This window comes from Suncus etruscus, chromosome 15 (assembly GCF_024139225.1).
Source record: "Suncus etruscus isolate mSunEtr1 chromosome 15, mSunEtr1.pri.cur, whole genome shotgun sequence".
Lineage (NCBI taxonomy): Eukaryota > Metazoa > Chordata > Mammalia > Eulipotyphla > Soricidae > Suncus > Suncus etruscus.
In genome coordinates, this window is record NC_064862.1 from 67,238,783 (window position 1) to 67,263,945 (window position 25,163).

At 43.7% G+C, this 25,163-nt stretch overlaps 1 protein-coding gene and 1 non-coding gene across 2 annotated transcripts in view; both read left to right on the plus strand.

The window, feature by feature from the left end:
* Positions 1 to 1,785: 1,785 nt before the first annotated feature.
* Positions 1,786 to 1,976, plus strand: LOC126031483 (U2 spliceosomal RNA). Its single transcript, XR_007503342.1, has one exon. It is a non-coding gene; the product is annotated as a U2 spliceosomal RNA (small nuclear RNA).
* Positions 1,977 to 4,047: 2,071 nt separating this feature from the next.
* Positions 4,048 to 25,163, plus strand: part of CRCP (CGRP receptor component) — a 50,633-nt gene continuing 29,517 nt past the window's right edge. The window contains exons 1-2 of the mRNA XM_049789580.1: positions 4,048 to 4,114; positions 23,834 to 23,870. Of these exons, the coding sequence (XP_049645537.1) occupies positions 4,107 to 4,114; positions 23,834 to 23,870 (45 nt within the window). The 5' untranslated portion in view covers positions 4,048 to 4,106. The remainder of the gene's footprint in view (positions 4,115 to 23,833; positions 23,871 to 25,163) is intronic.

Here is a 25,163-nt window from a genome sequence, read left to right on the forward strand (position 1 = left end):
TAGGATTTATCCAGGGCATGAGAGCATAGTTTAATTAATCCCACCATAGCGATTCAGTCAATATACTATACCAATACAAGGATAAGAGGAGCCCGAGCAGTGACGAAGAGCGGTAAGGCATTTGCCTTGCCGGCGCTAGCCTAGGATGAACATAGAATGATCCCCCAGCATCCCATCTGGTCCCCCAAGCCAGGAGCGATTTCTGAGCCCATAGCCAAGAGTAATCCCTGAGTGTCACCAGGTGTGGCCCAACCCCCCCACCCAAATACAAGGATAAGTAAAAATCGTATTACCATATGTACACAGCAAGGCTCAGTCCCCAGCATCCCATATTGTCTCCTGAGCTCAACAGGAATAATTCCTGACAGCAGAGCCAGGAGTTAAACAGAGGGAGCATTTGATATGATCCAACACACATTAGTGATAAAAAGTCTCAATAAAATAGGGATTAACTTCCAGGGGTCTCAAACTCAATTTATCTGGGGGCCGCAGGAGGCAAAGTCAGGGTGATCCTTGAGTGCAAAGTCAGTAATAAGCCTTGAACATTGAGGGGTGTGACCCAAACAACTAAAACAAAACAAAACAAAACAAAAAAAGATTCCTCTAGGGCAGGGCCACAAAATGTTGTTTGCGGCCCACGACCCACGGGCCACCTCGAGTTTGATCATTAAAGGAACTTTCCTCAACATTGTTTGTTTGTTTTTGAGCCATACCCGGCGCTCGTGGATTACTCCTGGCTCTATGCTCAGAAATAGCTCCTGGCAGGCATGGGTGACCATATGGGATGCTAGGATTCTAACTACCTTCTGTCCTGGATTGGTTACTTGTAAGGCAAACGTCCTACCACTGTGCTATCTCTCCAGTCCCATCCTCAACATCAACTGTCACTGACACAGTAAGACATATATCAAAATACACCTCAGACCAGCTTCATCTGCTTGCTTGGGAGCTAATCCCTATCACCTAACCTTTGAGGCAGAGGTAGACTTTCAGGAAGAGGCAAGTTTATGCTTGTGCAGAGAATGGAAAAAAGTCATTTTTGAATTCCATCTGAATTCTACCTCATTGCCTCAAAGAAAGAAAGTTCAGAGGAAGATGAATGGTGAAATTAATAAAAAAAAATATATCTAGGGCCTGGAGCAATAGCACAGCGATAGGGTGTTTACCTTGCAAGGAGGCCAACCCGGGACAAACTCCAGTTCAATTTCCAGCATCCCATATGGTCCCCTAAGCCTGCCAGGAGGGAATTCTGAGCACAGAGCCAGGAGTAATCCCTAAGCACCGCCAGATATGACCCCAAAACCAAAAGTTTTTTTTTTTATTTAATAAATGTTAGAGGCAAGAGAGAGACATAAAAATAGGGCCCGGAGAGATAGCACAGCGGTGTTTGCCTTGCAAGCAGCCGATCCAGGACCAAAGGTGGTTGGTTCGAATCCCGGTGTCCCATATGGTCCCCCGTGCCTGCCAGGAGCTATTTCTGAGCAGACAGCCAGGAGTAGCCCCTGAGCACCGCCGGGTGTGGCCCCCCCCAAAAAAACCAAAAAATAAAAAAATAAAAAAAAATAAAGAGGCGCAGGGCCAGAAAGATAGCATGGAGGTAAGGCGTTTACCTTGTATGTAGAAGGTCAGTGGTTCGAATCCTGGCATCCTATTTGCCAGGAGCGATTTCTGAGCATAGAGTCAGGAGTAACCCCTGAGTGCTGCTGGATGTGACCCCCCAAAAAACTAAAAAAAAATAAATAAAAATAAAGAAGCATGAGCCAGAGATATCAGAAATTTGGATTTATCGCTTCTCGGCCTTTTGGCTAAGATCAAGTGTAGTATCTGTTTTTATCAGTTTAATATCTGATACGTCGTCTATCCGATGACAATACATTAAATGGATTTTTGGCACTAAGAACTGGAATAGGAGCTTGCTCCATCCATTCCACACATCGACCTGGTATTGCAGTACCTCCAGGAACGGTGCACCAAAAAAAAAAAAAAAGAAAAAGAAAAGAAATTTGGATTAAAGGACAGAATGAATCCCCAAGTACTGTAGATATGGGGTGTGGCAAAAAAGGCAAAAGAAATTAACAAATAATAGAATGGGGGGAGGAAAAGAATATTATGAAATGGACCGCTTTGTTCTAACAAAAAGATTTATGCAGAGGCAAGGACTTTGATGTGTACCAGGCATGTACTTAGGCATGGTGTCTCATCCTATAGCAAGCTGACTCTGTGGGTGGGGGGAATGGAAAGTCTGCTCCTAGGTCTTGGGTTTTTACTATTTGCTATAGGATTTGAAAATACCGAACCAATCCAGTAGTTTCCTTGTCTGTCACCAGGCATGTCACACTTCACTCTAGAAATGAGTGTGCAATAGTGAGTGTGGAAATAAGTGTGCTTTGCATGTGCCTTGGGCACTCAAGGCCTCTGCTCAGCATATACCTTATTTAAGAATATTTTACATTTTCTTCCAAGTTCCTTTACTAGTCCCTCTTCTTTTATGATGCTAACTTGTGTTTTGTCCTTAACAGCCCTGTAGTCTTTAATATGTTGCAACAGTTTTTTCTTTTTTTTTTTTTTTTTTTTTTTGTGGTTTTTGGGTCACACCCGGCAGTGCTCAGGGGTTATTCCTGGCTCCATGCTCAGAAATTGCTCCTGGCAGGCACAGGGGACCATATGGGACGCTGGGATTCGAACTGATGACCTCTTGCATGAAAGGCAAACACCTTACCTCCATGCTATCTCTCCAGCCCCCGCAACAGTTTTTTCTTTTAAGTTGACTTTCTTTTTCAGAGCTTCCATCACATCTTCTATTATATTAAAGAGTAGCTCTGATGGGCCAGAGTGATAGCACAGAGATAGGGCGTTTGCCTTGCAAGCAGCTGACCTAGGATAGATTTGGGTTTGATCCCCGGGGTCCCCAAAGCCAGGAATGATTTCTGAGCACATAGCCAGGAGTAACTCCTGAACATCACCAGGTGTGGCCAAAAAAAAGAAAAAAAAAAAAGGCTTGAAGATACCCCTAGAATTCTACCTCTTGTGCCGGAGAAGTTAATTTCCTTATACACTTCATTGTTTGGTCACATGGGTGGTAACTTTGGACCTGGAAAAGAGAATATATGCTGCTAGATTTTGCAGCCTGAGCTGGGATGGAGAACCTAGAGGCAAGATATCCTCTAGCATGAAAGACCAGACAGATGGGTCTGAGCGTCTCTGGACTACTTCAAACATATTGACAAATATGTGGGTCAAGTCAGACAAGGGTACAGCTACTGTAGGGGGCTGTACAGGAGAAATTAAAATGTGTCTCACAATTTTTTTTGTTGTTGTTTTTGTTTTTGTTTTTGGGCCACACCCGGCGGTGCTCAGGGGTTACTCCTGGCTGTCTGCTCAGAAATAGCTCCTGGCAGGCACGGGGGACCATATGGGACACCGGGATTCAAACCAACCACCTTTGGTCCTGGATCGGCTGCTTGCAAGGCAAACGCCGCTGTGCTATCTCTCCGGGCCCGACAATCTTTGTTTTGGGTGAAACCAAGTTGTAAACAAACAGATACAAAGAAACCAGGGATAAACCTTGTTTTAGGTAAAATAAGGTGTAACCCAACACTCAGTGACAGATTTTTTTTGAAATGGCCACTCTTTGTTATATGCTTGGGCAAGGGGTGTGTGTGTGTGTGTGTGTGTGTGTGTGTGTGTGTGTGTGTGTGTGTGTGTGTGTGTGTGTGTGTGTGTGTGTGTGTGTGTGTGTGTGTGATGGTGTCATTCCCAGGCACAGAGACCTTGCAGTGCCAAGGGGCTCCAGCAGGTCATGCACATGTTCCAGCCTAAGCGTCATGTCCAGGGACGTGCAGGACAATATACTTTCCAGGGGGGTTCCTCTGAGTCTAGCCCCTTCTCAGGGCAGCCTCTAACCTGCCTACATCCGACCCTTAATTTATCAATATTCTGCTGGAACCAGCCAACCAAAGAAAGCATGAGCCACGCCCCCGGCCGAACCACGCCCCATCATAACCACGCCCCCAGGCACCGCCATCTTCCCAGCGTGCCTCGCGGCGGAGCACCACTGCGGCGACGCGGAGATTCAGGCCTGCGTGACAGTCAGTGGCGTGGCCGGCATGGAAGTGTGAGTTCGGGGGGTGCGTCCCGGTGTGGGCGGGAATTGGTGGGGTTCCGGGTCCGAGAGCCCCCGGTTTGTGACCTGGTCGAGTAGGAAGAAGCCCCGGTTGCAGAGGGATGCGGTGGTTGGGTAGTTCTGGAAATTTGATTGTTGGGTTTGGGGGCCCCATAGGCTGTGCTAGGGCGCACTCCCGGCCTTGCACGCAAGGATCAATTCTGATGGTGCTCCTAGCAGGGGGTACCCCAAAGGGTGGCAGGGATCCAACCCAGGCCTGCTGTGTGCAAGACTTGGCTGTACAGTCACTCTCTTCTCTGGTTCTGGGAGTTCTTAAAAAGGCTTAAATGAAAAAGCATTGTAGAATTACCCTAAGTTGGGGTGCAGGTGGTTTTGGGGTGGAAGAGTACCTAAGATGAATCTTTCTTTCCATTTTTATTAAGGAATTGTGATTGACAAAGTGATTGATAGTTGAGTTTTAGATGTATAGTCTTATAGCGGCCAATCCCATCACCAGTGTCAGTTGTCTTTTGCAGTTTTCCCAGGTTCCCTTTCACCCCCCACTCCAGCCTAATACCTTGACAGGTACATTTTTTTCAGGTTTGGTTGTTGTAGTTTGGATCTAATGTTTTCCAAAGTTGTTGACTCTGAAAGGATATCTAGCCAGACCAATCTACACCACCATGTACCTAACCTTTGTTCGTCATAACTACCCCCATTGCTTCTTGTCTGCCTCCTCCTCCTTCTCCCCTTTCTCCTACCCCTACCCACCCCACCCACCCCCACTGGAGGTGCTCAGAAGTTACGCCTGGCTTTGCGCTCAGAAATCACTCCTGACAGGCTCTGGGGACCATGTGGGATGCCCAGGATCAAACCCAGATTGGCCAAGTGCAAGGCAAACGCTCTACCTGCTGTGTTATTGTTTTGCCCCCTTTCCCCCCCCCTGCCCCCCCCGCCTCTTCTAAACTACCTCACTAGATTTCTTTCCTTCTATATCCTTTCTTTTATTCTGGGGTCATGCATGGTCTAGAAATGCCACTTTTATTGTATTGCATTCTCTCATGCTGTTAGCCTATATACCATAGAAAAAATGGGTTGACTGTGTTTACCTTTTCATCTGAGAGGTAGCTCTGGAGGTAGTTGCAGAGATGAAGGATGAAGGGATTTGTATTATGTGTGAGGTGACAGAATCTGCCCCGCAGATCCATCATTTTTCCAGGAAGAGGGTTCCATAGCATACTTATTTTGGAATGGCCTCTGGAAGAAGAGGGCTCAGTCACATCTTCTAGCTCCCTTCTGTTCTTCTGTACTTCTTGGTGACTAACTAGAAATGGTCCATAGCCTTCTTGGCCACATCTTTTTTTTTTTTGGTTTTTGGGCCACACTCAGCCGTGCTCAGGGGTCACTCCTGGCTGTCTGCTCAGAAATAGCTCCTGGCAGGCACGGGGGGGCCATATGGAACCAACCACCTTTGGTCCTGGATGGGCTGCTTGCAAGGCAAACGCCACTGTGTTATCTCTCCGGGCCCATTGGCCACATCTTTGTGTTTGAAGTAAGATACCCAGAGAAAAGTGGTGCCATCAAAGATGCAGGCATTTGATGGTAACAACAACCTTGATGGAATAATTCTGATATGTGCCTGGCGGTTCATGGTGGTTTGCATCTAGTAAAGAGCTAGGTGCAAAGAAACAGTGCTGTCTGCTCCTGGAAGAAGAGAGTAATTGATGGTGGAGAAAGAGTTTGGAGAGTGGTTGGAGGTGGATGAAGGGGCTTCTGGGACTCTATATTGTCCAAACTATGTAGAAACACTCTGCAGTATTTTATCAGGCCTTCTCTCTTCTTTCCCCAGTACAATGTTTTTGGTTTTTTTTTTTTTTGGTAACAAGTGAAAGTTCACTGAAACAATATTTCCCTATATTGTATGCTGTACAGTTATATTTGTTTCTTTTCTCGTTAAAAATGAATGTTGGTTTAACTAAATTGGCACAATCCACTAATGAGTTTTAATCTGAAGCCTGTTATACATTTTACTCTAAACCAATCTATTAGGATTCCCTCCATTCTTTAATAGAAAGTTTCCTGGCAGCATACAAACTAACTTATCTTAAAACACATAAAACAAAAACTCAGGTGCCAGAGCGACAGCACAGCGGTGGGGCATGCCTGTCTTATAGGCCCAGGATGGGCCAGGTTTGATTCCCGGCATCCCATATGGTCCCCAGAACCAGCCAAGAGTGATTTCTGAGAAAATAGCCAGTGGTAACCCCCTGAGCACTGCTGGGTGAGCAGCATTTGCCTTGCAAGCAGCCGACCCAGGACCTAAGGTGGTTGGTTAGGACCTAAGGTGGTTGGTTCGAATCCCAACGTCCCATATGGTTCCCCCGTGCCTGCCAGGGGCTATTTCTGAGCAGATAACCAAGAGTTACCCCTGAGCACCTTCAAGTGTGGCCCAAAAGCCAAAAAAAAAAAAAAAAAAAAAAAAATCCAAACCAAAAACAACTCAGAAGAACGAAAAGATCATTAGTTAATGGACTAGAGCTCCTTGCTTTGCTGGAAGGAGATTTGAGTTTAATCTCTAGCACTGCCTGGTCTGAATGTCACCTGGAGTTACCCTCCCTGCACAGAGCTGCTGGTGTGTGCAAAAACAAAAAAGAAGAAAGTCTGTTGTACCAATATTTAGGTCCACCAGTTTTATTTCTGCATTCTCTTACAGAAAGGAGTTTTGTGAAAACACCTGAACTCTAGATTTAGTTAAATGTACAGATTGATTTTTTTGACTTCAAGTCTCTTGTCTTTCACCTACATTTGGTACATAAACTCTTGAAGCTTGAAACTATTGAATATTATCTGGGTTTCTAAGTACTTTAAGACATGTCTGTCTCCTTATATTCCTTGCTTGTCTTCTAAGTATTAACATTGTTTTATTTGTTTTTTTTTTGTTTTTTTTGGTTTTTGGGCCACACCCTGTGACGCTCAGGGGTTACTCCTGGCTATGCGCTCAGAAGTCGCTCCTGGCTTGGGGGACCATATGGGACGCCGGGGGATCGAACCTCGGTCCGTCTCCTAGGCTAGCGCAGGTAAGGCAGGCACCTTACCTCGAGCGCCACCGCCCGGCCCCGTTTTATTTGTTTTTGTTTTTGTTTTTTTTGGGCCACACCCGTTTGACGCTCAGGGGTTATTCCTGGCTATGCGCTCAGAAATCGCCCGGGCTTGGGGAGACCATATGGGATGGCGGGGGATCGAACTGCTGTCCGTTCTACGCTAGCGCTTGCAAGGCAGACACCTTACCTCTAGCACCACCTTCCCAGCCCCAAGTATTAACATTGTTGACCTAAAGAACGAAACAGCTATTGAGCCCGAATGATAGCACAGTGGATAGGGCATTTGCCTTGCATGAAGCTGATCTGGTTTTGATCCCTGGCCTCCCATAGAGTCCCCCAGGACTGCCAGGAATGATCCTGGAGTGCAGAGTCAGGAAGGAGTAACGAAGCACTGCCAGGTCTGCCCCTCCCCCCCTCAAAAAAAAAAAAAAACCAAGCAAACAAATCAAAAAGAAGGAAACAAGCCAGTTTTACTATTAAAATGGGTTTATTAAAAATAAACAACAGAAAAAGGAACAGGAAAAGAAAACAAAAATTAAAAAACCCAATATATGAGTGGAACATTATAAAGAAAAGGAAAATTTTGTTCTGATAGTGATGGTTTTTTTTTTTTTTTGGGGGGGGGGTTTGGGTCACACCCAGCATTGCTCAGGGGTTACTCCTGGCTCTATGCTCAGAAATCACCCGTGGCAGGCACGGGGGACCATATGGGATACCGGGATTCGAACCACCATCCTTCTGCATGAAAGGCAAACGCCTTACCTCCATGCTATCTCTCCGGCCCCAATAGTGATGGTTTTGAATGAAAGTTGATTGAAAATCAAGTGTTCAGTCAGGGGTCTTTAAACTACAGCCCGTGGGCCACATATTGTATTTGTTCCTGTTTTGTTTCTTCACTTCAAAATAAGATATATGCAGTGTGCATGGGAATTTGTTCATAGTTTTTATTTTCACTATAGTCCGGTCCTTCAACGGTCTGAGGGACAGTGAACTGGCCCCCTGTTTAAAAATTTTGAGGACCACTGGTTCAGGTTGATCTCTCCTGAGATGCTGGGAGGAGGAGTATAGCATCGACTTCCTATTTTCTTCTTTTTGGGACCTATAATCTGTTTTATTTTTCTGTGCCTATCTAGTTGATGAGGCTTTCTTTTGATGTCTAACATTGAATGATTGGGTCAGAGATATAATATAGGGTTTAAAGGTGCCTGTTTTGCTGATCCTGGTTCAGTCCCCAGCACCACATTTAGTCTTGCAGGTATATTGTCAGTGATCATTACTTCTTATTGAACCATGAGTAGCCCCTAGCATTCCTGGGTATATCTCTTCAAAACAAAAACAAAAACAAAAGGCAACGATATTGAATGGTAATGTGTAATGTTGAATGGCAATGCTTCCCTTCTTGTCCTTCCTCTCCATTTTACATTGTTTTTATTTCTTGCTAGGTTTACTTCTGGCTCTGTACTGAAGGGTCATTTCTTTTTTTTTTTTTTTTTTTTTTTTTTTTTGGTTTTTGGGCCACACCTGGAGGTGCTCAGGGGTTACTCCTGGCTGTCTGCTCAGAAATTGCTCCTGGCAGGCACAGGGGACCATATGGGACACGGGGACGAACCAACCACCTTAGGTCCTGGGTCAGCTGCTTGCAAGGCAAACGCCGCTGTGCTATCTCTCCGGCCCCTTAAGGGTCATTTCTAGTGCTTTGGGGTAGCATGCAGTGCTAGGGATTGAACCCAGGACTCCAGGCTACGTTTTTCTAAACTTTACTTCTGGAATCTGAAATGTGAAGGCAAAGATAGAGAACTTCCAGGGCTCTGTTTTTGTTTTTGTTTTTGGACTATATCCAGCTATCCTCTGTTCTCAGGGACCACTTCTGGCCCAGGCAGTACTTGGGGATCATATGGAATGCTCGGGGTCCAACCTGGGTGAACCACGTGCAAGGCAAGCACGTTAACTGCCGTACAATTTCTCAGATCCTAAGTTTCCAGTTAAGATCTATTCTTTAATCATTGAAGTTTATTTTACTGAGTAGACACTAAGTGAATAACATATAGACAAGTAATTTTTAGGTTCTTTGTTTTTTGTTTTGGTTTGGGGGCCACATGAAACAGAGTTTGGGATCTACTTCTGTTCTGTGATTAGGAGTTTCTTCCAAAGGTGCTGAGGTGCCTACCATGTGCCACACAGAGCAAGTGTTTAACCCACTGAATGATTTTGTTTGCTTGGTTGGTTGGCTTTGGGCCACACTTGGTAGTACTCAGGGGTTACTCATGCCTCTGCTATCAGGAGTCATTCCTGGTAGTGCTCAGGGGAACATATGGGATGCTGTGGATGGAACCAGCTGTCCATTTGCAAGGCAAATGCCCTACCCACTGTGCTATTGCTTTGGCCCCTGTTAAACAATCCCTTTGACACTGACATTCAACAATTTTGTTTTGTTGTTGATTTTGTTTTTGTTTTTGGTCACACCTGGTGGCGCTTGGGTTACTCCTGGCTCTGCGCTCAGAAATCACTCCTGGCAGGCTCGGGGGACCATAGGGATGCCAAGATTCAAACCACCGTCCTTTTGCATGCAAGGCAAACGTCCTACCTCCATGCTATCTTTTCGGCCCTTAGCATTGGTTTTTGCTTCACATGCTTGCATGGGTTCCTACTCTAATTCAGATGATACACCAAGTTATGGTTGTGCTTGCTGTGAGTTGCAGGGGTGCTGCTCTCTCCTTCCCTTTACAGTGCTCCCTGAAGGTCACGTTCTTTTTTTTGTTTGTTTATATTTTGTTTGTTTCATTTTTGTGTTTGTGTCACCCCAGCAGCACTCAGGGGTTACTCCTGGCTCTACACTCAGAAATCGCTCCTGGCAGGCTCAGGGGACCATATAGGATGCAGGGATCCAAACCACCAACCTTCTGTGTCTGAGGCAAATGCCCTACTGCTGTGCTATCTCTCCAGCCCTGTGCTATCTCTCCAGGCTCAAAGGTCACATTTCTTTGTGGTGCTCACACACACCCAGTTGAGCACAGCTGATGATTGAAGACATGATTGAAGACAGTAGAGCTGCCAGGCTAAAACAGCAGAACTGTCAGAATAGCGCTCAGTACATAGGGTGATCCCAGGGATTTGACTTTCTAGGCATCACTCTTATTTTCATAGTTCTTTTGATTCTGTGTGTGCGTGTTTTTTTTTTTTTTTTTTTTTTTTTTTGGGCCACACTCATTTGATGCTCAGGGGTTACTCCTGGCTAAGCACTCAGAAATTGCCCCTGGCTTGTGGGGACCATATGGGATGCCGGGGGATTGGGGATCGAACCGTAGTCGCTATCTTTCCTTGGCTAGCGCTTGCAAGGCAGACACCTTACCTCTAGCGCCACCTCGCCTGCGGCCCCAGTTCTTTTGATTCTTTTTTATTTGTTTGTTTGTTTGTTTTGTTTTGTTTTGGGTCACACCGGCAGCGCTCAGGGGTTACTCCTGGCTCTACGCTCAGAAATCGCTCCTGACAGACTCAGGGGACCACGTGGGATGCTGGGATTTGAACCAGCGACCTTCTGCATGCAAGGCAAACGCCTTACCTCCATGCTATCTATCTGGCCCCAGTTCTTTTAATTCTTTTAAAGTATTACATGGGGAGATAGCACAAAGGACTAGAGTACATGTTTTGTGTGCTGGAACCTTGAGTTTGATCCCTAGTGTTGCCTGGTCCCCTGACTACCATCAGAGATGGCCCAAAACGAGAAACTAATATACATAGTTAAAAACAACTTCTGTGGAAAAAAAAAATTCTGCACTATTGTTTTTTAGGAAGTATTAGAATTTTCTTTATTTTGCAGCAGGAATATTGTGATTTAGAGAAGTTAACTCATTCTTAGTTAGGTCCTATAACAAGTAGCAGCACTCGAAAGGATATGCCTGCAGCTCCCAAAGGAATATTATAGTTAAATTGCTGATTGACTTTGCAGGTTGCCCGTTTTTCTTGTGTCAGAGTTGATTCTTTCAGAGCATGACTTCAGTTGATAACTAGATTGAACAACAGTGAAGGATTTGTGCAATCTCCATTCGTCATTGCATTCGTAAGAGGAGAGTTGTGTGGCAATTAATAGGCACTGCTTGCATGGGCTTTTTCAGTGATGTTTGTATGTGTGTGCTTTTAAAGAAAGTCCATCATTTTGTTCTGTTTATTCAGAATTCGGTTTTCCAAATTAGTTGTTTACATTTATTAAACCAACTCAGCACGTTAAGCAAATTTTACAGGTTAAATTTCAAATAACAAACAAGTTAACTTTAGCGGGACTTGCCTTCGGGGGTTACTCTTGGCTCTGCACTCAGAGATCGCTCCTGGCAGGCACGGGGGACCACATGGGATTCCGGGATTCTAACCGCCAGCTGTCCTGAATTGGCTGTGTGTAAGGCAAATGCCCTACTGCTGTGCTATCTCTCCAGCCCAACTTTAGTCATTTAATTCATGAATAAAATTAAGTGACTGCCTCTAGGTATAGATGCAGATCGTCTTTAACAATATTCACTTGAAATATTGTTCTTAAACACATGTAAGTAAAATCACTACTATTTTCGTCCTGTAGGGAAATATATCTGGGCATTTGTGACAGTACTATGTAATTCTGATGCGCTTATTTACATAATAGCAACATTCTTGCTTTGTAGGGATCAACAGTTTGCAAATATGTAATTGAAGTGGATTCTGGTAGCCCTAAAATATAATGGAGGGAACACTTTTTATGGTCTAATTTTCTTTTTTAGTGTTTAGCAGCACTGAGGGGTTACTCCTGGCTCTGTTCTCAGAAATCCCTCCTGGCGGGCTTGGGGAACCATATGGGATACCAGGGATCAAACCAGGGTCAGTTCTAGGTTGGCCACGTGCAAGGCAAACACCCTTCTGCTGAACTTTCTTTGGCTCAGGCCCCTAGTCTCAATGTTTCGTTTCGTTTCATTTTTGAACCACACCTGAAGTAGCTTGGGGTACTTCTGATTTATTACTTATGGATCACCACTGGTGGTCTTGGAGGACCAGGTGGTGCTAGGTTTTAAACCCAGGCCTCCTTTATAAAGGATGAACTCCAGTCCTTTGAGCTCTTTTTAATTGCTCAGTTCTTAATTTTTATTTATAATTAATGTATTTTTAACTTACAGAATTCTTTAGTTGTACATTTCCATTTTTCTCAATTTGAAAAATTTCCAAGCACATCACAGATCTACATTTATACCCTTTACCAAATTTATTAGCAATTTGATATACTTTGTACATTTTGTGCACACATTACAAGTTTGCTGAGCTATTTGAAGATCACAAAAATATCTTTTGGGGGCTGTCTGGTGATGTTGGGGGCTACTCCTCAGTTTTTAGAGGTGTCTAGAGGTTGCTCCCTGTAATATTCAGAGGGCCAGTAGTGTGTTAGATAAAACTCAGGATTCCTATTTGCTTAGCACACACTGGCTAATTGAGCTATCTCTCCTCAATCCTGTTATATCATTTTAAGCAGTTTCAAAAGGCATTCTTTTGGAATTGGGGAAATAGTTCAAAGGACCGGAACATATGCCTTCTTTGCATGCTTGAGACCTTAACTTTGATTCTTGGCAACATATGACTTCTCAGCACTACCAGGAATGACCCCTGGACTCCGGAGCACTGTTGGGGAGTCCTTTCCACTCTCAAAAATATTTTTTCTCTTTAATACCATCCAGAGATAGAAATACAGGGCCTGGAGAGATAGCACAGTGGCGTTTGCCTTGCAAGCAGCCGATCCAGAACGAAAGATGGTTGATTCGAATCCCGGTGTCCCATATGGTCCCCCGTGCCTGCCAGGAGCTATTTCTGAGCAGACAGCCAGGAGTAACCCCTGATCACCGCCGGGTGTGGCCCCCCCCAAAAATACAGATATTAAAATAGCATTTGTGGGGTCAGAGAGGTGGCGCTAGAGGTAAGGTGTCTGCCTTGCAAACACTAGCCAAGGAAGGACCCCGGTTCGATCCCTCGGTGTCCCATATGATTCCCCCAAGCAGGGGTGATTTCTGAGCGTTTTGCCAGGAGTAACCTCTGAGCATCAAACGGGTGTGGCCCATAAAAACAAACCAAAACAAAATAGCACCTGTATTTGGGACTGAGGATATATTTTGGTAGCAGAACAGTTGCCTTGTTTGTGTGAAGTTCTCAGCACAACAACAAAATAGATAAAACCTATATTCAAATTCTTCATTAAATGTGTGTGTATCTGTGTGTGTGTTTATATGAGTTGAAAGTGGAAAGAAAAATAAGGTTGCAATATCTATTGTTCCCTTGCTCCAAAACACAGGTTATTAAAATACACATCAAAGAGTTCCCCTTCTTTGTATTTGGTTCAAGAAAAACCAGATGATGTTCTTTGAATTCTTGCATTAACAATATTGACTTTTACCATGGAGCAATGAGTTGGAAGAACGAAGGTCAAATTTCCCAGAGTATGAAATACTCTTCATGATAGAATAGGGCCTATTACTTGGAAATGAAATGGTTAACAGTCGGATGTTAAATGTACAAAATAACATTTGTACTTTTTTTCTTAGTCTGTTCTGGAGTTGAATTTCTTAATTACAGTGTATTTTTTTTTTTTGGTTTTTGGGCCACACCCTGTGACGCTCAGGGGTTACTCCTGGCTATGCGCTCAGAAGTCGCTCCTGGCTTGGGGGACCGTATGGGACGCCGGGGGATCGAACCGCGGTCCGTCCTAGGCTAGCGCAGGCAAGGCAGGCACCTTACCTCCAGCGCCACCGCCCGGCCCCAATTACAGTGTATTTTAGGTACACGGGGAGTTGTAACTTAATTTCAAGCAAAAATAGGATGATTTGTGAGCTGATTTTCTGATTAAGTAGACAGAGATGACATGTGGTTTCATTTGTCATTTAAAAATTTTGGTTGACCATGTCACATACACTAATTACACATTATTTTTCCTGTGTTATATTCTTTCTAATGTGATATTCTTTGTGACTAAGTGTATTTGGATAAAACTTCACCTTGTGAAACCTCTGCTGTTGTTGCATTGATAAACAGCATATTCATTTGATTATAGTGCTGACATCATAGTACTGTTGACCTAAGGCTTTTAGGTTGAATTTTTACGTAAACCATTACAAGTTTTGTTTAATTTATTAATTTATAAATTTTCCATCTAATTAGTCTGTGTTTAAAATAATTTGTCAGGACCGGAGTGATAGCACAGCGGTAGGATGTTTGCCTTACATGCAGACGACCCTGGACAGACCTGGGTTCAATTCCCGGCATCCCTTATGGTCTCTTGAGTGCCAGGAGCGATTTCTGAGCACAGAGCCAGAAGTAACTCCTGAGCACCGCTGAGTGAGTCTCCAAAACAAAACAAAAAAACTCACAAAAAAGGATTTGTCACATATAAAAATATATAATATATTTACATAAATATATAAATAATAAATATAACATTTATAATCTATAATTTTATTTATATAAATATATTTAATATTATATATTGATAGTATGCATAATATTGTATATAATATAATATATTAAAACTCCTGTTTTAAGCCTATGTAATAGGGGCCAAGGAGACAGCTCAAAGGACTGGAATGCATCAGAAGGTGAGGCTGGGGGCCGGGCGGTGGCGCTAAAGGTAAGGTGCCTGCCTTGCCTGCGCTAACCTTGGACGGACCGCGGTTCGATCCCCCGGTGTCCCATATGGTCCCCCAAGCCAGGAGCAACTTCTGAGCACATAGCCAGGAGTAACCCCTGAGCGTTACTGGGTGTGGCCCAAAAACCAAAAAAAAAAAAAAAAAAGAAGGTGAGGCTGTCAGTACAACGCTCAATGCTACATTTTGTCCTGAGCACCACACAGAGTAAATCTCAGCATTGCCTGGAATGCTCCAGAATACCTCCAGAATAAAAAGAGAACATAAATAACCTTTAATGTATAGTCATATGTCAAGGCCAAACTCTTTCTGAATTTTTTGAGTTCTGCATTACTATTGGGGCCAGCGAGGTGGCGCTGGAGATAAGGTGTCTGCCTTGCAAGCGCTAGCCAAGGAAGGACCGAGGTTCGATTCCCCCGACATCCCATATGGTCCCCCCAAGCCAGGGACAATTTCTGAGCGCTTAGCCAGGAGTAACCCCTGAGCATCAAACGGGTGTGGCCCAAAAAACCAAAAAAAAAATGCATTACCTATTAACTTTTTTTTTTTTTTTTTGGTTTTTGGGCCACACCCTGTGACGCTCAGGGGTTACTCCTGGCTATGCGCTCAGAAGTTGCTCCTGGCTTCTTGGGGGACCATATGGGACGCCGGGGAATCGAACCGCCGTCCGTCCTAGGCTAGCGCAGGCAAGGCAGGCACCTTACCTCCAGCGCCACCGCCCGGCCCCCCTATTAACTTTTTTTAAAAAAATTACTGTATTTAAACACAATGGTATACAAAGCTATTCATAAGATAGTTGTTTCTGGCATCCAGTGTTCTAACATCAGTTCCACCACCAGTGTAATATTCCCTCCACTATTGATCCCAGTTCCCCATCCACTCCCAAGCCTGCACCTTGGCAGGCGCAAAATAATCTATATTGCTTGTTACACAAAATAGTAATGGAATTGTTTCTTTTTATTTATTTAAAGAAATGTATCACATAATTGACATAATGATCTTAATACATTTGTTTCCAGATAAGTGAAAGCAAAGTTACTGAAAAGGTAGAAAGAATAATGGAAAAAAAAAAAGAAAAAGTACAGTAGCAAGCACATTTGTGAAGATTATTGTATCACTAATGAAGTCATTAATATAGTCAGAAGGTTTAGTAAACTGTAGTTAGCTGTTCATTCTATTAAATTGGGGTGTTACTTTCCGGATGACAGCATCAAATGAAGTTCAGAAATTCAAAGCACTATTACTGATATTATGACTTATAGGAGCATGAACTCAGCTGCCAGGCCTCTTGCAAAAAGGAAGATACTGGAGGAGGGTGCCCGCATTCGATCCAAAAGCCCACGTGATAATCAGCCCCCAAACCGGGCTTACCTGTAGTATGGTCAGATTGGTGCTCTGAAGGGAATCCTAGAGGGTCAGTGATGAGGTACAAGCATCAGGGAAAGTGATTCCGGGTGATGGAGGCAGCAAGCATGGCTTTGGCAGAGTGGGGACTTGGTCCACCCTCTCCTCCTGAGATGGCCAGCTTTCTGCTATATGGACTGGTGTAGCCTAATCTTTCATGGCTCACTTTACATCTCATTTGAGAAAAGAATGAGTCTATGGAGCTGACCTGGTTCAAACATGGTGACTGCCATGGTTTTTTTTTGCCAATTATTTTAAACTTCTTTTTCTCCCTCCTTCCTCCCTCTCTTTTTCTGGCTCTCACCCAATTGTGCTTAAGACTTACTCCTAGCACTGCTCTTCTCTCAGGAATCACTCCTGGCAAGATGGGGTAGGAGGGAAAGTATATGGGATGATGGGGATTGAATCCAAGTTGGCTGTGTGTAAGGGAAGTGTCCTATTCTCCTGTACTCAGGAGAGACTCAGGCCCCTGCCTTTTTATTTATTTATTTATTTAGATTTCGGGCCACACCCGGTGGCGCTCAGGGGTTACTCCTGGCACTGTGCTCAAAAATTGCTCCTGCAGGGGCCAGGGAGGTGGAGCAGCGGTAGGGCATTTGCCCTTCATGCGGCTTGACCTAGGACAGGCCATGGTTCAATCCCCCAGCATCCTATATGGGCCCAGAAGCCAGGAGCGATTTCTGAGCGCATAGCCAGCAGTAACCTCTGAGTGTCATTGGGTGTGGCCCCAATCCCCTCCCCCCAAAATCGCTCCTACAGCCTCGGGGGACCATATGTGATGCCAGGGATTGAATCCAGGCCTTTCTTGGGTTGGCTGCATGGAAGGCAAACACCCTACTGCTGTGCTATCACTCCTTTTAATTCTTTTTTTGTTTTGTTTTGTTTTGTTTTTGGGTCACACCTGGCGGTACTCAGGGGTTACTCCTGGCTGTCTGCTCAGAAATAGCTCCTGGCAGGCATGGGGGACCATATGGGACACTGGGATTCGAACCAACCACCTTTGGTCCTGGATCGGTTGCTTGCAAGGCAAACGCCGCTGTGCTATCTTTCCGGGCCTTCTTTTAATTCTTTAATATAAAGAATTTAATTTTTTTAATTCTTTAAAATCATTGTGTGGTAGTATCACAGGCAGTAGTGATAATAAATGACCATTTTGAGCAGTCCTGTTTTCAAGGTACTTTACTTATTTCAAGCTATCCCTGTTATAAGGTGTATAAGCTTGGTACTAAAGTTACCATTTTATATAAAGAAATTTAAACAAAGGTAGTATAGCAATTCACATAGCAATTAATTATGTGGCAGACCTAGGTTTAGAATCCGTTAACACTTTCAAGCATCCCCATTTTTTGTTTTAGTTGAAAACATGGGTGGCTCTGAAAAACAGAGTGGTGGTGCAAGTGGTAAGGCATCTGCCTTGCCCACACTAGCCTAGGATAGACCGCAGTTTGACACCCCCCCCCCCCCAGCGTCCCGTATGGTCACCTGAGCCAGGAGTAATTTCAGAGCTCATAGCCAGGAGTAAACCTTGAGTGTCACTGGGTGTGGCCCAAAAACCAAAAAAAAGAGGAAAAAGAAAACATAACAAAATTTAACATGAGATGCTTCCTGCATTTCATCTCGGAACTCACTGATTTTCTTTCCACAGCTTCTGAGGCCTTTTTGTTTGTTTCTCCTACCAGATTCCAGTTCTATTACTTATTTCTTTTTTTTTTTTTTTTTGGTTTTTGGGCCACACGCTGTGAGGCTCAGGGGTTACTCCTGGCTATGCGCTCAGAAGTTGCTCCTGGCTTCTTGGGGGACCATATGGGACGCCGGGGGATCGAACCGCTGTCCGTCCTAGGCTAGCGCAGGCAAGGCAGGCACCTTACCTCCAGCGCCAACGCCCGGCCCCCCTGTTACTTATTTCTTTCTTTTTTTTTTTTTTTTTTTAATTCTCAGAAGTCCCCTTGCTGATATCTTAACTTTGAAATTTCAGCCAAAGAACATTAAGATAAATAAGACAGGGCCGGGCGGTGGCGCTGGAGGTAAGGTGCCTGCCTTACCTGCGCTAGCCTAGGAGACGGACCGCGGTTCGATCCCCCGGCGTCCCATATGGTCCCCCAAGCCAGGAGCGACTTCTGAGCGCATAGCCAGGAGTAACCCCTGAGCGTTACCGGGTGTGGCCCAAAAACCAAAAAAAAAAAAAAAAAAAAAAAAAAGATAAATAAGACAGAATCCATGTACAATTACTTTGTCCCTCAATTCCCCAGATTGTAACACATTATAATATTTCTTTTTTTTTTTTTTGGTTTTTGGGCCACACCCGTTTGACGCTCAGGGGTTACTCCTGGCTATGTGCTCAGAAATCGCCCCTGGCTTGGGGGACCATATGGGACGCCGGGGGATCGAACCGCGGTCCTTCCTTGGCTAGCGCTTGCAAGGCAGACACCTTACCTCCAGCGCCACCTACCCGGCCCCACATTATAATATTTCTTAACAGTACACAAGGCAATCTAAAGCCATAAAACTTAAGTAACTCCTTAAACATTACAGGCATAGTATTTTCTTACATTTCCATATACATGCATATTAGCTTAAGTTAACCTCAAATTTTAAGTGAGTTCTTTTTAAGGATTAGAGTCAAAGAGCACAGTAAAGATGGTGTTAGAGTGGCAATTGTTGTTTGCATAGGCCCACCAAAATATGAGGGACATGGAAAGAAATAACCTTGGCCTAAGTACAAAGAGACCAGACCCCTGAAGTTTCCTGGCACAAGACCAAGTCTAGGCTCCAGGCAAGCTAGATCGTCCAATCCAATACATTGTCTGTAGTGCCAACACACTTTTATTTTTCACACAGTCTCTGTTGTTGGTATCATGTTTCTGTATTAAAGATCCTGGAATCTGCATATCTTACATTGAAGTCAGGATGTGGAGCATCCTCTCCTTTCACCTCACAATCAAAGGGCAATGCAGGGAGCCCTGTCCTGTAAGCAGGTCGTTGTTGTTAAGTCTTCTCAGTGTTAAGGGAAGTCTCTTTTGAGCAGGTCGAAGTCTGAGCAGTGTAGGTCTTCCGTGGTAGAGGATTGCTTCCAGGTGATGTTATAGACCAGCCTGGATGTTTCGTGGATGGCTTTCCTGGTTCAGGGGAGAATGGAATATGCCCTTTCTTCTGAGGTCTGTGCCAGGTCGTTATGTCAATGTTCAGGGTGTAAGGTCCCTTTGCACTACAAGATTTGTGTGTTCCAATCTCTATTAGATAGGATCTTATTTGTATTTATACTATTTTCCCATTTTAATGTGCCTATGCAAATAAGAAGCAATGCCACATGGTGTTATTGGCGCATATGGGGGCCATAAGAACAATTACAATGATTCCCATGACATGGTTCAATCATAAGCATTAAACTGGGGGACTCTTCCACCAAAATTCCTTGTTAAACAGCTCAAAAAGAGAAGATAAAAAGTGGTTAGAATCATCACTGTATAAGACAACATTTAGTAAGAATTATAGCTGTCAGAGAAAAAACACAAAATATTCTAAAGAAATACGTGTCCATTTTATGTATCTTGAAACAGTTTGGGGTTGTCACACACAATGCACAGCTTTGGACTGTGATTACGATTGTACACTACTGAAGTTAAAAAGAGTAAACTAGGTTAGTGATATTTGAGAGGGGGTTAGAGAGTTAAGGAGTAAAAAAGAGCTTTGTAGGGGTGTGGGAAAGGGGAGAATACAAAATAAACATTCTGTATACGGAAAACATAACATAAGAATAAGGAATATTCTGAATACATGAAATACATGAAGTACGCGCGGGGGCGTGAGCCCCCCCCCACCCCCCACCCCCCGCGCGCGGTTCTGTAGTTTTTGAATGCCTAGGGAGGAATTTCTCACACCCTCCCCCCAGGGCCCGATTAACCAGGCGTGGCCCTGAAGACCAGCCTGGTGTGGGGGGAATCTTGTTCCCCTAGACTAAGTGGTCAGCCCAGGGGTTCTATGGCTAGCTGTCCTGCCCAGAGCCCCCAACATACCAGGCAAACACACCAAAAAATCCTGGCATTCAGAGTGTTCTGAGCCCAGCCGAGCCTCTGTAGTTTTTTTTCCTGTTACTTATTTCTAATGGAAGTTTTTTCTCTTGTTTTCATGATTTAGTGATTTAGTGACAACCTGTACCATTATTTCTCTGAAGTCATTAAACATCCTTATTGTGGTGTCTCTACGGTCACTTTCTGTGAAGCTTTTGGTTGGTACTGGTAGAATCTTCAGTGCTATTATATTGGTCATGGTGGGATTCTGCTAATGTGTCTGTTTTGTCCTGCAGGCAAATCTATGTGGTAGATTGTTTTTGTTTGTTTGTTTGTTTGTTTGTTTTTTGGGTCACACTCGGCAGCGCTCAGGGATCATTCCTGGCTCTACGCTCAGAAATCACTCCTGGCAGGCTCAGGGGACCATATTGGATGCTGGAATTTGAACCACCTGCAAGGCGAACTGCCCTACCTCCATGCTATCTCTCCGGCTTCAGTAGATTAAGTTTTGAGTAGCTATGTAACTTAAGTAACATAATTTAAGTAATTAAGTAATTTTTTGCTATTTCTAGTTTATGAGTTTTGAGGTTCAGTGTGAGTTGTGGGGCTTCTTTCAATGCCTCTGTGGTCCTGACTGTCGTTTGCTGTGATTAAAACTCAGTGATTTCTCAGGTTCAGAAAGTCGTACAGCTGTTGGATACTTGCCTTGCTGACCCAGGTTTGATCCCGAGCACCACATGTGACACAGCTAGGTGTGGTTCTCCTATAAAAAAGAAGCAACCCTGCCTCAAACTACATTGCCTTTATGAGAGATCCCAAGCTTTTTAATGGTCTAGTGGGAATGGAGTTAGGAATAATGATAACACGAAGTTCTTGGCAACAACCAGAACTACTCCCAAGCCCATGGGATCATTGCAGATAGGATAAGTGTGTCTATGTAGTGGTGAGATAAGATGAGTTAAGATGTCTTGCATGTGGCCATGTGGTTTGGGGTACAAGTGGCTGTGAATGGAATTATGGGTGTTGTGGTATGGATGTGAGCCTTTAGAGATGGCAGAGGGCAGGTGTGGAGGCTGCTGAGACCGAGTTGGGAGGAAAGGATTGTGATAATTTCTGGTGATATTGTAGAATGGGCCAATTATATTGTAAGATATTATTTATGTTATTTAAGCAATGACATTTAGCCTTCATTGTTGCACAGAAGTAAATACAAGAGGGTTGACAACTACTTGATATAAGAACTTTATTGAGTTAGTATAGAATGTGAAAACTTTTGCAGTTTATGGATATCTGGCAAGATTCCTGACATTGTGAGAATTACCAATGGTGATGTTAGTGATAAAAATTACATTTCTGGGGCCCGGAGAGATAGTACAGCGGTGTTTGCCTTGCAAGCAGCCGATCCAGGACCAAAGGTGGTTGGTTCGAATCCCGGTGTCCCATATGGTCCCCCATGCCTGCCAGGAGCTATTTCTGAGCAGACAGCCAGGAGTAAGCCCTGAGCACCGCCGGGTGTGGCCCAAAAACCAAAAAAAAAAAAAAAAAATTACATTTCTGGGGCTGGAGCAATAGCGCAGTGGTAGGGTGTTTGCCTTGCACGTGGCTGATCCAAGACTGACTTCAGTTCGATCCCCAGCATCCCATATGGTCCCTCAAGCCAGGAGTATTTTCTGAGTGCATAGCCAGGATTAACCCCTGAGCATCACCAGGTGTGGCCCAAAAACCAAAAAAAAAGAAAAATAATTACATTTCTGATTGGGGGAGGACTAGGATACCTCAATATCAATAGCAACTGTATAGGGAAGAGACATGGCTGTGGGATGAAACAGTGTTTTTGTTGATGTTGTTGTTGTTGTTGTTGTTGTTGGTTTTTGGGTCACACCCAGCGGTACTCAGGAGTTACTCCTGACTCTGAGCTCAGAAGTCGCTCCTGGCAGGTCGGGATTTGAACTAGGATCTGTCCTGTGTTGGCCATGTGCAAGGTAAATAGCTTACTGCTGTGCTATTGCTCCAACCCTGTTTTGGTTTTTGTGTGTGTGTTGTTTTGTTTTGTTTTTGGGGGGTTTGTTTTTGTGGGGGATCCTCATCTGGAGGTGGAGGTACTCAGGGCTTTCTCTTAGCTCTGTGCTTAGGGTTCACTTCTGGCTATGCTCAGGGAACAGTTAATAGATGGTGTTGAAGATTGAGTCTGGGTCAGCCGCGCTTTACCTACTGTACTATCTCTGATTTTAATTGCGTCCTTACTGTGTTTATTAACATACAACTCCCATTTGATAACTAACTCTTCTCCCTGATGTCTGACTTCTCTTAATTTCTTCTTGCATTGATTAGGAATATGAATGATATTTACAAAACTTATCCAGCTATATATGTATGGCTAGAAAAAGAGGTTGGAGAGATAGTACAGGAGTTAATGTTCTGCCTTGCATGCATTTGATCCCAGTTTGATCCCTGGAACCACATATGGTTTCCCAGAATTGCCAGCTATAATCCCTTAGCACAGAACCACATGTAAGCTCTGAACACGGCTAGATGTTCATTCCACCATCACCTAACCCTGTAGTAAATTTCTTATTTGGACTGCTTGAATTATTATTATTATTATTATTATTATTATTATTATTATTATTATTATTATTATTTTGTGTGTGTGTGGCTTTTGGGCCACACCCAGGGATGCTCAGGGGTTGCTCCTGGCTATGAGCTCAGAAGTCGCTCCTGGCTTGGGTGACCATATGGGACGCTGGGGGATTGAACCTCAGTCCGTCCTAGGCTAACGCAGGCAAGGCAGACACCTTACCTCTAGCGCCACCACGCCGGCCCCGAATTATTATTTCTTTTAACTTTCTTTAAGCACTGTGGTTTACAAAATTGTTCACCATAAGTTGTTTCAAACATTCAGTGTTCCAAGATCATTTCCTCCACTAGTGACCTTTCCGCCATTATTATCCTCAGTTTCCCCCCCCATTCCCAAAGCCTGCCCCCTTGGCAGCCACAAATTGATTTTTGTTGCTTGTTACAACAAAATAGTAAATAGAATTATTAAAACAAGTATCAAAGTTTGTGAAAATTATTTAACTCACAGTGGTGTTATTAAAGCCATTGAGGATTTACTGAGCTGTTTATTGTTAGTTGAGCCTTCTGTATTACACTGTTTTTGCTTATTGTGCTTAGTTGGCTCAGAGTTTTCAGCCTGAAAACCAGAGTACCTGTGAGTGTTGTTGGCTTTGGGTCTCTGCAGAGATTAGTTTTGAGGCAGTGAAGGTGGGCCATTTGTATGGCAAAGACTGCAGGATGAATGCAACTAGGTGTCTTGGCTTCAGAAGGGCAGGAACTTGACCCTCTTCTCTCTTGAGGCTGCCCCCTAGTTTTTAGCCTGAAAAATGGTGTTGTACCTGTGAGTTGCATCAGCTTTGACATATCATCTCTCCCAAGAGAAGCTGTGAATCTAGGCCATTTACATGGCATTGACTTGGGATGTGGGTCTGGAATGCTGAATCTTGACTGGAATTATTTACAGAGATTTAATTCCCACAGAGGTATGTGAATCCAAATAGTTAATTTCCTTTTCTTTTGCAGGAAGGATGCCAATTCTGCGCTGCTCAGTAACTATGAGGTAAGTAGCTTCAAAGGAGACATTTCTCTCTCTGATATTTGCCCTTTGCTTCTAAAGATTTTGAATTAGATTTAGTTAGAAATAACTGAATTTATTAATGATTTTCCTCTCTAAAACAGGGCAGATGGCAGACCTTGGAATGTTTAATTTTGGCAAATTACATAGTAATTAGGGAAGCCAGGAAAACTTTAATTTATCATTGGCAACCTTCTCAAGATCTCAGAGATTTTGTTGGTGTTATTGGGGGTAGGTTTTGGGACCACTGGCAACAGTGCTTAAGGGACAATATATGCATCAAGGAATTGAACTGGATTAGGCTGCCTGCAGGACAAGCACCTTAATTCCTGTACTATCTCCTTAGCCCTCTAAAATTCCAAAGATCTAGATGCCAGTATTTCTGATGTCTTCATGGGTGAAACATCTATTTTGGAACTATTTCCATGTGCGAATATCATCTATTAAAATACTTGTGACTTTTAAAATTATGCTATTTACCTATAAATGCTTTTAATATATTTTGATTCTTATGATAGTTTCATAGATATTTAAAAAAGTGAAAGCTTGGGGCCGGCGAGGTGGCGCTAGAGGTAAGGTGTCTGCCTTGCAAGCGCTAGCCAAGGAAGGACCGCTGTTCGATCCCCCAACGTTCCATATGGTCCCCCCAAGCCAGGGGCAATTTCTGAGCGCTTAGCCAGGAGTAACCCCTGAGCATCAAAAGGATGTGGCCCGAAAAAACAAACAAACAAAAAAAAAGTGAAAGCTTGACTCATTATGAATAATTTAGTAGGGGCTAGCAGATTTTGATTTTGGGGTCTTCAGGCTGGCAGGTTATTGTGGCAAGAGTGAAAGGAGATTGGTTATAGGGTCACTGTAACATTTTTGTTTAATTTCTATTTTATCTTGTTCCTTTTTTGGTACTAGCTAAATGTATGTTAGGTTGATTTCAGATGTAGAAATACCATTCAGCTATACAGTCACTTCTACTTTTTTTTCCTTCCTTCCTTCCTTTCTTCCTTCCTCTTTCTTTCTTTCTTTCTTTCTTTCTTTCTTTCTTTCTTTCTTTCTTTCTTTCTTTCTTTCTTTCTTTCTTTCTTTCTTTCTTTCTTTCTTTCTTTCTTTCTTTCTTTCTTTCTTTCTTTCTTTCTTCCTTCCTTTCTTTCTCCTTTCTTCCCTTCCTTCCTTCCTTCCTTCCTTCCTTCCTTCCTTCCTTCCTTCCTTCCTTCCTTCCTTCCTTCCTTCCTTCCTTCCTTTCTTCCTTCCTTCCTTCCTTTCTTCCTTCCTTTCTTTCTCCTT